Genomic DNA, 17533 nt, shown 5'->3' on the forward strand with positions numbered 1-17533 from the left:
CGTGCAGACATGAGAGTGGTATCAATCTTCTCATCTAATGCAAAAATAAGCAAATAAGTTTCCCAAAATGTTGAACTAATCCTTTAATACAACATGCCTTTCAGCTGCATTGTATTCTGGTCTATTGAGGCCACAATAAGCACAGAGGTTTGTAAAGTGGTGTCTCTGCTTCTTTTCTGGGGGATTTATAGCTGTAGGAAAACTGAACACTGCTCCCAAATAGTGAAACAAGAGAGTAGCTCAGGTAACTTGATGTCTGATGTTTACTGTGGCATCAAAATGAATTCATTTTTTTCTATTTTAGCTTCAGTGGCAGTACTGCAATGTAACAAAAGAACATCAACAACAAATCGAATAGATTTGTTCACTAAAATAAGCATGCAGTATTAGATACATAAATGTGAGATACTCACCCAAAGCCACCTCCTGAATGAGAAATATGAACAGAGATTGTGAAATTAGTATTAGTGGATTTGTGTGAAACTATATGAAATGTTTATGTTTTTGCATTGCTCCATGTCTTGCGTGCTTATGGTGCAAAGATGAACAAAAGTTACCCAGGCAAATTTGGTGTCGGCTGGAATAAACAGTTTTAGCTATGACTGCGGCAGATCCCACAATCAGCGCAGCTATAAAGATCCCAATGATCGCTCCTGTGTAAGCAGAGGAGGCTGTGGAGACAAAACAAGACAACAGGAAAGGATTATGAAGCAGAAAGCGGGAGGAGCAGCAGGTTTATCAGCATTCCAGAGGTGGAGTCAACACCTGCAGTGACAGGCTCATTGTTTAGGTCTCTGGTGCATTTATATGTAGGATGACCTCGCTTATCGTTTCCTCTAATGTTAAAGTTTTTATGTGTTAACATTTTTTTAATGCTTTTCCCTTCCTCTCCTCCCAAACTCACTCCTCACAGTGAGGTAGACTTCCAGCTCACGGACGGCGAGTGGGTTCTCGCTGCGGCAGAAGTAGTAGCCTTCGTCGTCCTTGCTGATGTTGAGTATGGTCAGCTTGAAGACGGGGTCGTTCTTTTGCAGGACGTACTTCGATCCAGGTACAATTTCCTCCTGCTGGAGCCCTTTTCTCCAGGTGGTGTTTGCCGGGGGGGTGGACACGATCTCAGTGCAGGTTAGCGTTATACTGGTCGCCTCCTGAGCCATGGCCAGTGGCTCTCCTTCGGGGTATGGAGACTCTGGGAGAGAGAGATAAACATTAAACCATTTCTCTCAGTACTATAAGTTTACCTCTGTACTTTTGACTGTGGCAATGTAAATGTTGATCGTACACAGAGGGCTGAAATTATTTGGTTTGATTTGATTGATAGAAAAATGTATAATTATAATAATTGGCTAATTGTTCGAAGGAATAGTTCAATGTTTTGGGAAATTTCTTTCTTTCTTGGCAAGGGTTAGACGAGATAATCAAAGCCACTCTCATGTCCGTACGGTTAGTATGAAGCCACAGCCTGGAACTGACTCTGGAGGAGCCTGACTCTGCCTAATAAAATCTGCCCACCAGCTCCTCTAAACATCACTAATTAACACTAGTTTGTGTAATCAAAACTAGTGTGAACATGATTTGTAGTTTTAGGTAGAGAGTTATTGCTAAGCTAACTGTCAGTACAGACATATATGTGTGGTCTATTTCTCAAATATAAAACTATTTAAAATCAAGAAAATTATTTTCACTGTTTGATATCAAAGAAAATACAATACATCTTTGAGGTTTTTGGTCTTTTAGTCAGATGAAACAATCAATTGAAGAGGTCATCTCCATCGTCATGATGTAAAACTAGTGAATGTTTGCTTAAAAAATGAAACAATTGATCGGTTATCAATATAGTAGCTCAACTATTTGATCAATTGAATTATGATTTCAGCTCCAAAACTTTCATGTGTCAGAAGACCTAAGATCTACCCAGCATCTACTCAAGAGAACAGAAAATGTTAAAACTTTCATGAACTGTGTGTGTTGGTTGAATCATTACTGCATTACATCAACAAATAAGAGGTATATTTTGTATATAATTAAATGGGAATATGTCAAAAATTTACTTTATGGGAGTGTTGTGCTAGACAGGTAGATATTGGATCAAAGACACAGTTACAATCTTTAAAGAGGGTTGATAAGCCAATACATACTTAGAAAACTATCACACTTTTGCGTCATCTTATTGTTTGCACATATGTCCTGCGAAGATTACCTTTGCACTACTGAGTGACTCACATGTCCTGCATGCAACACCGTGTCCTCATGAGCACGCTACCAACTGTGTCTCTCTGGCTGTGTTTGCCTTTGCTGCAGTACTTAAAATCTAAGGTAAACTAATTATGAGAATATTAATTATGAGAATTAAACAAGGAGCTACAGTAATGAACACCTTAACATTAATGATGTCACAGTAAAGTTTATACAGTAAGCAGAGCACTGTGTTAAAGACATGGAGAGTGTGGAGGCAGACGGATATCTGAACGCCTTGGCAGAATAAACCTCTCTTAACCCCAATTTATGAACTATCTGCATGACTAGGCGCCATCCTAAGGTGCTGCCAAATCTTTTAAATACTCATTTTTAAATAATGACAGGACCAAAAACCCTTAAACTACTGGTTTGGAGGCAGACATCTCAATACCTGAACAAATAAAACCAAAACTGGAATTTGGCTGAACTGACCCTTTAAAGTTAAGTAATAGTGAGAATACAAGAGTGCAAGAAAACATCGTTCCCAATGGCTGCTCACTGAAGAGTCTCAGTGGCCTCTAAAGTGGAAAGCACATAAAAGATTCAGTAGTTGCACATCTCAGGATTGTTAAGAGGTTCATTTTACCACAACATGCTTACTGAGGGTAAACGAACATGACTTCTCCCTTCCTGGAGCGAGCGCTAGGTGCCCCGGCATGCACCTCAGCGTCTGCCCGTCAAACAGCATGGAGCGGTTCAGCGTCAGTGACAGGCTGTCCGTCACCTCTGACACATAGACGTGTCCTTTCCAGCTAGCTCCCTGTTCACCCTGGTCTTCCCCCCAGCGCAGCGTCGGGGTGGGATACGCTCCAAACCAGGTGCAGATGAACTGGAAGTGGGAGGGGTCCTGTGCTGGTGCCCACGAACACTCAGGGTGTCTGTCTGGGACATCTAGTCAGGACAAAAACATCAGTAAAGAAGCACAGGAACAGAAAGCAACAGAGGACTACGACCGCCATCATTTAAACATGCAGTGGATTCAGGACCTCTGTATCTCAGATCAGCAAATTCTGCAAGAAGAATTTTTTTCATCTAACTTTTTTTTATTTTTTAAATAATATACTATACAAACAATTGTTAATAATAATTAATTTCACTGGAATTTAGATGCAGCCAATCACCATTCAGTACTGATACATAAAGGATATATTTTTAGTTATAGTCTGTTTTCTGAAAGTTACAATCCCATTTCATGCAGTATTTATATAATATAATAATTATATACAAATATATAATAATTGTCTAATAATAGTCTAAAAGGTATCATCATCTATCCCATGGAGCATGGGTGCAGTAGTTAACAGTGTTTATTAAAAGATACATACTTATAACATCATAACATGTATTCTATTTCACCCTTTTCAGATTCAGGATATGGTTTAAAACGTCAATATTTTATAGGTTTATTGTTATGTTTTTTGACTATACCCCCCCCCTTCCAATAATTTTTGTTTCAGACGAACTACATTAAAACACACTCAGGAATTAGGGTTATTTCTGGCCTTTATTGGTCCACCAGTGCTGCACAATCCCCAACAATAGTACCGTTGATTTACAACAAAAACCTCCCCCCTCTCTCTGAAGTATTAAAAGTAGCTTCATGGGTATCTTTATTTTTATGGGCAACAGAATCTGAGATCTTTGTTAAGTTGATTAAAGTGTAATCTATACAACGTGTGCCTCATCTACATGCAAACATTGATAAATAAAAGTGGATTCAATGTATCATTTTCTTGACATTATCTTTTCTTGCACATAAAAACATGTTTAATTTTTTCATACAAAGGTGCTGAAAAAGTTATTGTTTTGGTATCAGACCAAGGCTTCATATTGGCATCAGTATTAAAACATTTTAAACCAAATGTTGCTTTGTATTGCTTTATAATTAATTATCTATTATATTGCTATATATTCTTTCTTCATGGCATAATAAAATCACTGACTCTTTCCAGCCCAACCTCTAAAGTGCAAACAAACAAATGAAAATAACCATAAAAATAATGCTTTTCCGCATCAGTTGTAGCAGGGGATTCTGGGTATTCTGCTCGTGGTACTTACAGTATACTAGCAGCTGTGTGCTCTTATTGACTGCCTGGTGAGAGAGGGTGTTGTGGGCCCTGCAGCTGTAAACTCCCTGAGCACTGGGCTGAATGTCCTCTATCCTGAAGTCCAGCCAGGATCCAGAGGTTGAAACCAGAGACTCGTTGCTGGACGCGGCTCCTCTGAAGGCCCACGTGAGCTGCTGTGACGGGTAGGAGACGCCGGAGCAGTTGAAGGAGACGGTCGAACCCCGAAAGGCGATGAGCGTCCCGTTGGACAGGGCAGTGGCTGGACCGATGGATGAAGATACATTTTCTGGACCACCTGAAAGCAATAAAGGCTGTGCTTTACAATAAAGAACATTGTAAATGTCACTTATTATGATTTAATTAACTTTCTTATTACTTTAAAAAAAATATTATTGCATTACAAGTAAATCATGCAAGCAACTTGTTATGTTTGCAAGAGAAAACGCAAATTGATGCCGATGAGCGATATTTATGAATGAGTCACGTGATAGACATTTAATAGGAGATATGGTGATGAAAACTCCACAGTGTATCTGTAATTAATTTTATTATTTAACAATAATTTTCAACTACAACTAATGGACCATTTTCACTGCATGAGCTTAACATAATGTGTAACACCACTGGCACAAAAATCCTCTTTATAGATGAAATCATTAGCTAACTGATTGCTTAGTTAATCATCACTCAATCATTTTAGACATTTTTAGGTCATTTTTCAAGCAAATATTTGCCGTTTCCAGCTTCTTAAACACCTGTTCATTTTCCTTGTCTTATATGATGCAATGTTGAGACGAATGAATGACAATTTTGCTTAAAATGAGAAATAAATGACTACTTGATGACTTCTAGTTGTTTTAGCTCTACACTTAATGATTAACTGAAGAAAAAAAAGAACATTTAAAATAATTGCCATCCCACTCTAGGGCAGCTTTATGTCTTCCAGTGGTGGAACTTCACTACATGAATCCAACAACTTATTTACTTTACACATTAAGAAGATAAAATGTGATATAATTCAAACTACCCAAGAGTTTCTATAAGCAAAGCTGAAATTATTAATGAATTCAATAATTAATAATCAATTGACAGAAAACCAATTGGCAAATATTTTGACAATCGTTTGTCATTTTTCATGTAAAAACAATGAATGGTTCCAGCTTCACAAACATGAGGATTTGGTGCTTTTCCTTTAAATATTATTTTTTAATAATAATAATAATAATAATAATAATCTTGTGGTTTGTAATATTAATTAGTAAAAAGGGACTGTGGAGGTGTCACTCTGGGTTACTTTGACCGCTTTTCTTTCCAGAATTTCAAACTAAACAGTCCATCAATAGGGTGGAGAAAATATAACTTTTATACTAACATACTTTTACTTCAGTAACATGTACGATGCATTAGGACTTTCACTTGCAACAGTGCACTCTCACTAAAGTAACGATATAGCTAGTATCCCTCCGCCTCTATGTCTGTATGCTGAAGAACCGGTTTGTGATCCAGACACTGAACTCACAACCGGACACGTTCACGTACTGGTTACTCGGAGCAGGACACGTGCCCGAAAGGTGTTGTTGCCTGGCAGCGACGTGTTGCACAGGTAGCTGCCCTCATCTCCAGGTATCACCCTCGTGATCTTCAGAGTCCCATCATGCAGCACTGCAAGGCGCTGCCCGTCGGGAGAAGGGCTCGGTGAAGAGCCGCCACCTCGAATGACTTCTCGTCCATTTTTCATCCACGCCGTTAACGTCGGTGTTGCGTTACCGTCGGTATAACACGAAAGCAGAGCGACGTCTCCCGGTGTGACTGTCAGCGCCGTTTCGGTAGAGCCATTCCCCGAAACTGCCGCTGTGGAGGAGGAGGAGGAGGAGGGAGGAGGAGGAGGAGGAGTGAGGGAACAAGAAAACAACGTGAGGAGCGTTTTTCAGACTCACCTGTGTTACCTGGCTGTCTAATGTGAATAAAAACTCACCTGTCGCACATAAACACAGTAGTAGAAGCGCTGCGGCTGTGACTATCTTCATGGTAACTTTACAATTCGTCTCATCGCCCTCCGAAAAAAGTGAACAAAAGCTCTCCAGACCCAAACCTGTCTGACTAGTCCACCTGTGTGAGCCCACCTGTAACACACAGCGACACAGTGGACACCAGTCCGCCCATTACAAACCACACTGACTACCTGAAGGAGACCAGTCTGACATGACTTCTGTCCGTCCTGCTTTGTTTACTTGCGCATGCTGATCCGGAAACCTTGGCACGCACAAACCACACCCTGACCTCACCTTGTTAAAGGCACAGTAACACACTTTAAGATAAGGTGGTCCAATATTAATATTAATATTATTATTATTATTATTATTATTATTATTGCTGGAAACTGTGAATTTCCCCTTGGGGATGTTTATATTTAATAATGAATAATAATTAATAATAATAATAAATATATACATATATAAAAACATTATTAATGACAATAATAATAATAACAATAATAATGTTATTAATAATAATAATAATAATGTTATTCTTGTTGTTATTAGTGGTAGAAGAAGTTTTCAGATCCTTTCCCTCAGTAAAATAACTTAATATGATTAAAAGTTCTGCATTCAAGGGTGGAAGTATTATCAGCTAAATGTACTTATTTCAAAAGTAAAAGTACTCATTCTGCACTGAATAATCCGTGTCAGAGTTTTATTAGGATGTTTTTGGATTAATATTACTGCTGCAGTAATGTGTATGTTGCATTTTACTGTTGGTGTTTAAGGTTGACCTCTTTATACTTCATATACTGTATTGGTAGTTAATCTACAGAACTGCATCATATTCTATTAATGATCATCAGTATTTTTTTGTGCGTCGCTGTCCTGTGTAACTAGCCTACGGTGTCTTTAAAAAGTCAACTTTTCATGAACAGCCCCGTTTTTAAATCTTTATTTAGCTGATGGAGTAGGAGGATTTTCATAAAGAGCTAAAGGAATATTCAAGCCTCCACTTTATCATAAACATTCAAAAGAGATATAATGGAGTGGAAGCATAAAGTTGCATGAAATGGAAAAACTCAAGCAAACTACAGGTACTTTATATTTGTACTTAAGCGCAGTACTTAAATGTATTTAGTCACATTGGTATTCATATGTAGGGAATTGATGCAACAAAGTCTTCTCTAATCTGTGTTTCCTGTGTGTGTTTTCAGGTCTGAACTGACTGCCATAAAGGAGATAACAACTAGCTGTTGTAAACTACTGATTGCCATAGCCCTACCCCATAGAGGAATAATGTTCAACAATAAGAAAATGAAAAATGTTCCTCTGTTTTGATGTGTAAAATATGCCTCAATGTACTAAATCAATTAAACCATTCTGTTATAGTCAGACCCCGGTTTCTAAAAAAAGGGATGCTGGAAACAGAAAGTGTGTTAATGGAGCATGTGAGCTGGAGGAGGGACGAGCTCAGGACGGATGATGTGATTTATAAGAGATTTCAGCAAAGCACAATCCACAAGGCAGTGATGCAACAGCGCCCTCTGGCGGACACCCGCGGCTGGTGCTGTTTGTGCCGTTCACGTGTAGTCAGGATACTGGGAAAAATACATTTCACCACAAAGTACCAAACACAAGAGGCATCAATAAGTTAATTAGCCTTCCATTTGACGTCGCGTTACAATGAAGAAGGAATATCAACAGACATTACTACTAATATGTCAGTATTATGGCCACAACGGGCAAGTAACTTAGCAATAATCTACCGATGGGAGTTTACATCAAAACGATCAGGTTTTTACTAACGCTACAGCAGAGAATAGCTTACACAACACGAGTAACACACACTAAAGCTCGTTTAAGGCTGATTTCAAATTCACACATTAATCCATATATGGATTCATATGGTTAAACTTGTTAGCCAAACGCGCATGTGCTGACCCGTTTCTATATCGTCTGGTGGTACGTGAACGCATCACTTTCGTCAGTTTCAGGTCTCCAGCAGCGGCTCATCAGCAGCGTCTGCAGTCGGACTATAAATCAAAATGCCCGTAGATCTGAGCCAGTGGAGCGGTGCTCTCGCCCTGCCGGAGGTCGATGAAAAGCCTGCCCAGCCTCTGACCATTAAATACGGCTCTGTGGAAATCGACGAGCTCGGGAAAGTGCTCACCCCAACACAGGTTAGTCGGCCAACTAGTGTTTGCTCGCCAAGCTAACAACTCAGCTAACCTAGCGCCGTTAGCTTTAAAGCTAGCGCGTATTTCTTTCAACAAACAAACAAACTTTGCAAGTGATTCATTCGTATCAGCCTGTTTGCAAATGCTTTGACAACAATAAACTAGGTTACATAATGCTTCCAACGTGGTCTGCAGCTGTAAATAGAGACGGTGAATAGCGCCCCCGGTCGGGCATACAGACATTAAAGCTCCCACCGTGTTCACCTGCAGGTGCAGAGTCGACCCACCTGCGTAGAGTGGGAAGGATGTGAGTCCACTAAGATGTACACTTTGGCCCTGACCGACCCAGACGCTCCCAGCAGGAAAGACCCCAAATTCAGGTGGGAGGAGCAGGCAAACAGCATTTATGTGACAAAGAAAAAGGATGTGGCATTAAAATAGAAGTGGTGGTTGGAATTGAAGGGGAGTTGCACTTTTTTTTTTTTTCCTAGAGAAATGTCATGTAGGGAACCGGAGGGTGGGTCCAGTCTTGTGGTCAAATGGGGACAGTGGCCCCTGGTGGATCCATGATTCAATTGTCAATTGGCCCCGGGGTAAAACCATGAGACGTGTGCCCCTCTATACCCCCCATCCGCCACACTTTCAGTGCATTGTGTGTATATAGTACACTGGTGCCTTCAAGTACACCTCAAGCACACAATTGACTATACATAACAGATTAGTTAGATTTGGTCTGAAGCTCCAAATCAAAGTGCTAAACTACAACCTGGCGTCTGGTGTGCTTTGTGTCAATATGTTGATCAAAATGTGGTAATTTCTTTAATGAATATTCACGATGTGAGCACAGAACTCACTAGTCTTACAGTTTGACGCAGGACTCCTTTTACAATAAAGCCTCAAGATAATGCAAGTGTTAATGTATAGACAGTAGTTTGGGGTGGTAACTGATTACATGTAATCAGGATTACTTAATCAGATCACAAGATCTAAGTAACTATAATCAGCCCAGATTACATTTGAAAAAAGTGTAATTAGATTATAGGATTGGTTTTGATTATGTCTTACTGTCTACTCTATTAACCCTGTGCGGTCTGTAGACTTTAATAGGAGAATGGGGTACATCTCATGTTATTCCACCGAGCAGTGCATTTCAGGTCAGAGCTGCCACACACACACATGCACACACAGCCTCTGACGCTCAACCCAAAGCATCATGGGATTGCCAGTGGACGGTTTTCAACGTGGAAAGATTGATAATGAGTGTTTGACCAACTGTAATGCTGAAATGTTTTGAGAGTTTTTAAAGAGAATTTGTGTATTTTGTTAAGGCGGAATATTTCCGATGTTTGATTTTGAAGTTAAAATTATTGAAATTTGAATAAATTTTTTGGTAATCCAATGAATCACACTACTAATTAAAATACCGGCCATGTGATTTATATTTAGTAACTGACTGCATTTCAGTGTAATCTGACCCAACACTGCATACATATTCATAACTAAGGGTTGCCGCAGTCAATCTACAAACATTGAGCCACAGTGAGTCTGCAACTTTTAGGGCCCCTGAAGGCCTGGCAGTCGTCCACATTCAGTCTCTGTGCTGCTCATGATCAGCTCATTGCACTTTGCAACACTTCTTGTACAAAAAAGGGGGTTTAAGAGCGTAATTGTTAGTGAAAGCACACAGTGTGAATGAAAGCTTAAAATGTTTGTGCATCAAAACAGTGAAAGCATCTCTTTTTTTATTTTCGTCATAAAAATATTGTTTTTGCCTTTCTCTAAAGAGAGTGGCACCACTTTCTGCTGGTCAACATGAAAGGGAACGATGTGTCCACTGGCTGCGTCCTGTCGGACTACGTGGGCTCTGGTCCTCCCAAGGGCACAGGTGTTATTCACAGGACTGTTTAATTGATAGATATGCAACTACCTGTTTGGAGTTTTGAATGTCTGCTGCCTTTGCCATTGTTAATGTTAAGCAGTATCTGTAGCCTAGCAACATTTAAAAGCCTCAGTCTTTGTGCCCCTCAGGTCTCCACAGGTACGTGTGGCTGGTGTACGAGCAGCCAGGCAGCCTGTCCTGCTCCGAGCCCGTCCTCACTAACCGCTCTGGAGACGGCCGTGGCAAGTTTAAGATTCAGAGCTGGAGGCAGAAATACAACCTTGGAGCCCCGGTGGCGGGGACCTGCTACCAGGCCGAGTGGGACGACTACGTCCCCAAACTGTACGAGCAGCTGGCCGGCAAATAAATAAAAAGACTCGTCTCAGAGTGTTCAGCACTAGGAATTCCCACGGAGGCTGTCTGGTCTGTAGGAAATTCCCATTCTTGCAAGAAGCAAAAAAAAACCGCAGACTTTAATAAAGCATTTTCCTTTGTGAGTGTGCCACTGAATAGAATATTTTTTTTTCCCACTGTTGCCTAACCATGCTGTGTCACCTGCACTATTCTGCAATAAATCTGTTAAACACTGAAATGGTTGTGTTGTTTGTAGAAAATTCTCCATAACGTTGTATAATTAAACATAAAGTATTCTGATGCTAATAATAAGAACCAAGGGCATATCACATTTGGAGGTAGGTTACATTTGGAACCTCAGTTGCAGAGTCAGAAAATACATTGTCAGCAAGCAGGTACAATACACCCACATTTTGTTCCTGTGTGAGAGGTCCTGGCCCCCATAATGTCCCTATCTGCAATTGTTTTACTATGTTTTTTTTATTAGAACAATTTCACCAAATAGTGCCAGGAACAGTTTGGGTTAGTGAGTACTGCATTTGACCCAACATGCATTTAGTAATCTTTGCTTTTGTTAACAAGTGGGTCTTTACTTTGTGTAGTGTAACCTCAGCTCACTTTCTCCAGCACTGCAATGTGAGATGAGAAATTGTCACCTCATAATCAGACTTAACTGATATTTTCTTTTCACTTATTTTTACTGTAGAGTACTACTATTACTACTGTTACTACTATTACTAGTACAGTTCACTGACAAAACAAGCCTACAATACAGTGCTCCAAAAGCTTTGATATGAGGTAGAAATATTTAACGCCAGTTTGCTACATCTGCACAGTAAAAGTGATGAAGATGTGTTTTCAGCTCATAGATCAGAGTGGAACCCTCCAGCAGCTGTGTGTGCTGTCAAAATGCTGCAAATGTACTGCTTTTTGAGGTCGTACATAGTGATAATGATATGAGTCATTTATGTTGGACATATATAACAGCACGGCCTTAGTTTGTGTGATGAGCACTTTATTTACAAATATAATTAAAAGCTCTGACAGATTCATGCTTTCTTTTAACCTGGAAAAAAAAAATTAAAGTGCATGCAATAATAAAGCATCATACTGGTCTGGTTTATAAGAAAATACACAGCTCGGGAGTTGTGTAAAGCAAAGAAAAAAAAAAAGAAAATCCAATGAAAATCCCATTGATAGATGACTCAAATACTATCTGAGGAGGGGGGAGAAAAAAAGCGCCTTTAAAAATTCTTTTCTGATTTGAGTGACAGTTAAAATACAATACGAAAATAAGTAAAAGCTCTCCATAAATCCTTCTATACACAAATTACAAGTCCCCCCACCCCGCCCCCCCACATGAAGCCCTTTGTGCTAGCTGGGAGTTGGAGTTCACGTGTCACATGTATTATTATTCACATTGGCTGCCAGTGCAGAGAAATCAGTACGATACACATATTGAGTACCATCATTCACCCTCCCCTCAGTAATCAAATTCACCCCTGAAGGAGTCACATTTATCAGAAGTGTACCTGTATGTACATCGTGATATTTGTCTCTCAAAGTATCAAATTTGTCATAAATTGTCCTGATGAATAAATACCAGAAAGTGTTTAAAGAAGCGGCGCAGACCAACAGCTGTGGAAGGATCAGCTGTTTGATTTATCGCTTCAACACATTTTTTTTGCTTGAGACTGAAAAAACTAACCCCAAAAAAAAAAAAAAAATCAATCACCTCTAAAAAAATGCATGGTTGTGGAGCGATCTTCGCTCATCGATCCGCCCCTCATTTTTCTCTCCCTCCTTCTCTCGTCTCCCACTTTTAGTCACACCAAAAGTGTCATCATTGCACAAGAAACAATAAACACTGTGACTATGTTATCATTATTCTTACAAAAACATGACAACTACAGGAAGTTATCCAGCATTTTTTTTGTCATCTTGTGACACCATGAGAGGCAAGGAGGGGGAGGAAGTTTAGGTGGTTTTGGGGGCACTAAAACCTGCCATTGACTCTGTCTGACCGGCCCAGGAAACAGCTGATTCTGGAGCTGTTTCGTTTTTTATTTTTTTTTGTGTCTGTGTGTGTTTGAGTGAGGGCGTCAGCAGCAGTGAACACCTGCACTGTCAGGTCAGGTCAGGTAAAAGGAGAGGAGGGGTGTACTGAGCCCGGGGACTACCAGAGACGGCGGCGGCGGATAGGTCAGCCCCTCATCTGTAGTCGTCCTTGGGAAGGTCCAGGGTGCCCAGGTTGCCGAAGCCCAGTCGCATGCTCTCCATGTCGAAGCTGTCGATCTCCCGCTCCTGGCGCTCCAGCAGGTGTTTGATCCGGTCGGTTCGCTCCTTCTGAAGGGAAACCAGCTCCTCTTCAATCTGCGGGGAACACAGAGGAACGAGGGGTATTCATGGTTAATAAACTGTAGACATTGTTTTAATAAATACTACAGTATATGGCTTTTTAAAGGTTGCAATGACAGTATCTGTGCTATATTCTTACTTACATATTGGAGCCTTCCTCAAAGTAACAATTTGACTTGTTACAGACAGACAAGCACTGGTGGAACTAATAGCACTAATGCTGTAATTTAAGTGTTCCAGTAAGACATGTCAGTGAGCCAGCACGCACAAAAACAGGGCCCTGAGACTGGCACACATAAATGGAATGCAGCCATTATCAATGGCATTAATTGCACCTGTGTTTGACTTACAAACATCCCCAACTGACTGTATCAGTATTGGTATTTCAATTACAGTATGTAATGCCTAGCGGTATCGATTGTTATTAAACAATATGTGTGAAAATCATGTAAAAATAGTAGAATAATAAATTACACAGGTCTGCTTAGTGTGTTATTCTTGTGAGAAATCTTTCTTGGAGAGCAGTTCTTGGATAGAACCTAATTTTTAGGTCCAATATTTCATTTCTGTTGTATGGTAGACACAAATAAGAGAAGAATCCTTTCAGTATAATGCTCTTCAATACACCACAGTGAAAACTGCAGCTTCAAAACGTACAAAAGAGTTGAACCAGCACTTCAGACACAGTCACAGGGTTACCTTTACAAATGCTGTTTTTGTTGCAGGGCCATTGTGTTGGTTTTCATTACACTGCAGAGTTGTTCATGATCTTTGTGTCCACCCCCCGTAGCTATTTTATATCCTTACTTAATAACCTTACTAAATAACCTTATATCCTTACTGAATAAAAGACGTGGCACACTATGAAAGGTGTCACTGGATGCAGACTTTACCGTGCATTGTTTCATATTGCGAAGGTAAGTGTGTTAAGTTGTATTAACGAGGTTCGGCCGTGGCAGGAGTTTTGTCTGCTGGATCAGCCACATTAACTCGGCACACACATCCACAGGTGCAGACAAAGCACTGCATGGCGCAATACGGCAAACTGGCCAACTACTGAGCATGCACAGAAAACTCCAGACTTTGACCATGAACCGAACCGGAGGACAATAGTGCTTCCAAAACCATGACATCATTCCAGTCTGAGAGTGCAGACTCGAATGCATCCAGGAGATGGCGACAGACCACCACAGCTTACTCACACAACACTGGACCCAGCAGAACTGGATCAGGGCAGCATTTCAAATGTCTCTTCCTTTGTTGTCGGAGTGCTGTCTACTAGACTGTAGCGATGACGTCGGTCACTTTGGAAGAAGGCGTACTCGGCCGTTCTAATCTTATCACATGTCATTGGTATACACGGCAGATTGCCTGAATAGTCACATAAAAGATGTGTTTCCACCACTAGTGTCATGAAACCAGATGAAGGGACACAGGTTGATAAAACTATAAAATGATGGCAGTATGAAAGCCAGTTTACAGCGTGCAACACAGCTACAACTACTTCCTAATTGATAATTGCTAAATAAAAGTAATGTTTACACGGGGCCCGTGCATAAGCAGTTTCGACTGAACACATACAGCAACCTAAAAGGAACAAGCTATAATAATAAGCTAAACTGTGTTGCCTTATTATAAGTAAGACAAAAAATGTCGTAATAAGAGAACAATACTGTCGTGTAGAGATTTCACCACCATTATGAGTGTGTGGGAGAGAAATGGTTGTCTGCTCCCTGCAGGAAGGCATGCCACTGTCATCACCACCTGTGGTGAGGGAAATCTGTGTGTGTGTCTATGTGAACTCATGTGTCAATGTGTCTGTCTGGGTCGCCTTTCATGCCCACACTGCCTGCTGAGGGGGATGCAAATGTGTATCCAGACCTGCTTCACTTCAGCATCGAGGTGTGCTCAAAAACCAGCGCTGGACTGTCAGTATTACAACGTACCGCCACCCGTTTGTGTTTGTCTGCACACTTATATACTCATACTGATGCATATTACTATGCACTGGTTATATTGTTCCACTGTTTCATTCAGACACCCAACATTAAAAATCATCACTAAATTTATTCATTTTCCATGATTACTTTTTACCCTATTTTATATATATATATATATATATTTATATATGTATTATTTGATTCCTGTTTTTTGTATTTATCTATTTATTGTTTGTTTTTGTTTTTATAAATTATTATGTTAGCATATTTAAATGTTAGCTAACTATTTAAATATGCTTAAAACACACTGTTAATTGTACCTAATCTAACTGTCTATTTATTTTCTTTTGAAGCCTTCCTGTCTTGTAAATTCTTATTTTCAATCTTCCTTTTTATGTTTTTGTTTGTCATCTCTTTTGTTCATTTTTTCCTCTGTGTTGAGAAGCACTCTGGATAAACAGTGTTGTTTTAAAGTTAAAAGTTAATTAGGTGGGTGGAAGAATTGTATTTGTCTTGAAACTCAAACTGGTGGGCATTTTTAAGTGAAACACCAGGTTTACACCAGAAGATAAATTGTTTTTACAAAATAAAATTCTCTCTGATTTGTTTCATTTTAAGTATGTATCCGTTGTAATAAAGGCTTTTTAATTTTTTTTTACTTTTAAGGAGGAGTGTGCCTTAATTAATTTTGTCTTTTGTGAACAGTAAGAGACAGTTCCTTCACTGTATTTTCAGTCTGTATTTATCAACAACTTCAGAAAAACTCAAGTCTGTACTACAGAGCTGTAACACAAATGTAGCGTAAGACCCCCTAAAATAAGAGCCAGACAAAACAAGAGTGTTTCCCTTCACTGCTACCTTTTGTTCCAGGTGAGCCCGGCGCAGTGACACCTTCTGCTCTAGCTTCTGCAGCTCGCGCTCGTGCTGCGCCTCGGTCTGCATCTTGATCTTGCTCTGGTAGGCATTGAGCAGCTCCAGCTCCTGCTGAAGCTGCATGCGCAGCACCTTGTACTCCGCTTCCTGGGTCTCGTCCAATCGCAGCTAAGAGGCAGAAAAAAGAGGGAGCATAATGAGAAATGGATTTGGCAGGATTGTATGGATGAAAAATTGTGCTTTAGTGTTGAGGGTAGAAGAGGAAAAGTTTAGAGAGTTTGACAAACATAAATGAAAGAGAGGGAGATGCAAGAGCGCAGAGGAGTTTTTTTATATCAGTGTTTTGGCTGGTTTGGCTCGAGTTTGATCAGTCTGGGCCTGCATATGTTGTATTCAGTGTATTCAAAGTAAGGAATTGTCAAGCTAGAATCACACCGAAGTAATATGAATTACAATACTGAGAAACTAAAATACATCAGACAGAAATACTGTAGGGGGGGTTTGTGAACAGAATATAAAGAGTTACTGACGCATGAATTGTGTGCGTGTAATAATACAAAATGTTGCACAGCAGCTGAACTACTTTGACCTGTGTGTGTGATGTGAGTTTAATCAGTGAGTGGGAAACCTTCCCAAAGACACTTTAACTACAGCAGGAGTAGATGTGCGGACAAACAAGGGCAGCAGGGATTTGGCTTACTGGGCTTACATGGCTCGCTGCCATGTGAGGTCATTAAAGTAGCACGGGGCGTTATGTCATTGAAGGGAAAGGGATGTTTTGTCACATCGCATCCTCTTCCTACTATGTTTCATTCATTTAAAAGCCTGGGATTTGTGTGTGTGTATGAGCCTGATACTCAAACCCCTTTCATACAGCCTGCTCAAGGTTGGAATGCTGCACCGTTATTCCACCTTGCTGTATAAAACGTGCAAGCACAGAAGGGGGGGCATTGTTGTTCCGTTGTTAAGCCAGCAGACGAAGGTAGTAACAGAGCCAAATCAATGTCTGTGTGAAGTGCTGATGCTGTTACACGTCACACTTTTACCGGCATGCTATCGCACACTGGGGCATCATTATTTTTAGTGTGAAAAAGCAAGGCCGGTGTAATGATGGGTCTTCTTTACAGCAGTAGTGCAGGATCACTGTTTAAAAAGAGTGGATGAGTTAAGAGTTTAGTGATAAAGGACTGTACAAAAAGGATTTAACTACTTAAAAATCAGAAAATGTACCTTAAATACTGAGTAAGTGCTTGGACTTTAAAGACCCCCTCCAGACACGTATTAAGATATAATATAAATAGTCTGCTTGGAACAATAACGTGTGTCTAATATGATTTTTTTCCACAAAAAAAGTATTTTTACATAGAATTTGTATTCTTTCTCTGAATATGCTAATTTCGTTTTCCTGCTGGACGCAAGAAAGAAAGAAAAGTCTATTCTCAGTGTAAATGTGCACTGGTGGCTTCGAGTTAATACATCACATTTGTATAAGTTACATACTGGACCAGAGTTGACTTGAAACTATTTGTGCTTTTAGACCCCGCCCCCTAAAAATCTGAGTTTCAGTGATCACAGAGAAATGTTTCGCTTTCAACAGACGCAGGTGAAGAAATCTTAAAACATCCAATTAGGATGTAGGAACAAGACAAAAAAAACGGAGCGG

At 40.1% G+C, this 17533-nt stretch overlaps 3 protein-coding genes across 3 annotated transcripts in view; 1 reads left to right on the top strand and 2 right to left on the bottom strand.

Annotated features, from left to right (window-relative positions):
* vsig10 (V-set and immunoglobulin domain containing 10) overlaps positions 1 to 6544 on the bottom strand; it is a 7367-nt gene extending 823 nt beyond the window's left edge. The window contains exons 1-7 of the mRNA XM_035657794.1: positions 6283 to 6544; positions 5847 to 6158; positions 4297 to 4602; positions 2839 to 3129; positions 905 to 1189; positions 558 to 671; positions 414 to 426 (exon numbers count right to left, since the gene is read on the bottom strand). Of these exons, the coding sequence (XP_035513687.1) occupies positions 414 to 426; positions 558 to 671; positions 905 to 1189; positions 2839 to 3129; positions 4297 to 4602; positions 5847 to 6158; positions 6283 to 6334 (1373 nt within the window). The 5' untranslated portion in view covers positions 6335 to 6544. The remainder of the gene's footprint in view (positions 1 to 413; positions 427 to 557; positions 672 to 904; positions 1190 to 2838; positions 3130 to 4296; positions 4603 to 5846; positions 6159 to 6282) is intronic.
* A 1705-nt stretch (positions 6545 to 8249) lies between these two features.
* Positions 8250 to 10937, top strand: pebp1 (phosphatidylethanolamine binding protein 1). The gene is made up of 4 exons (XM_035657849.1): positions 8250 to 8469; positions 8737 to 8846; positions 10251 to 10351; positions 10495 to 10937. The coding sequence occupies exons 1-4, from the start codon at positions 8335 to 8337 to the stop codon at positions 10710 to 10712; spliced, it is 564 nt and encodes a 187-aa protein (XP_035513742.1). The 5' UTR covers positions 8250 to 8334; the 3' UTR covers positions 10713 to 10937.
* Positions 10938 to 11697: 760 nt separating this feature from the next.
* taok3a (TAO kinase 3a) overlaps positions 11698 to 17533 on the bottom strand; it is a gene marked incomplete in the record, with an annotated part of 64551 nt that continues 58715 nt past the window's right edge. Inside the window, 2 exon segments of the mRNA XM_035657848.1 lie at positions 11698 to 13072; positions 15856 to 15969. Of these exon segments, the coding sequence (XP_035513741.1) occupies positions 12911 to 13072; positions 15856 to 15969 (276 nt within the window).

This window comes from Morone saxatilis, unplaced genomic scaffold, assembly GCF_004916995.1.
Source record: "Morone saxatilis isolate NCDOM2014 unplaced genomic scaffold, NCSU_SB_2.0 Contig16, whole genome shotgun sequence".
In the NCBI taxonomy this organism is placed as follows: Eukaryota; Metazoa; Chordata; class Actinopteri; family Moronidae; genus Morone; species Morone saxatilis.

Bases quoted from the DNA above. Each gene is read 5' to 3' on its own strand.
- pebp1 (XM_035657849.1), top strand. From the start codon at position 8,335: ATGCCCGTAGATCTGAGCCAGTGGAGCGGTGCTCTCGCCCTGCCGGAG. The intron at 8,470-8,736 runs GTTAGTCGGCCA...GTTCACCTGCAG, and splicing joins AAGTGCTCACCCCAACACAG to GTGCAGAGTCGACCCACCTG. The intron at 8,847-10,250 runs GTGGGAGGAGCA...CTTTCTCTAAAG, and splicing joins AGGAAAGACCCCAAATTCAG to AGAGTGGCACCACTTTCTGC.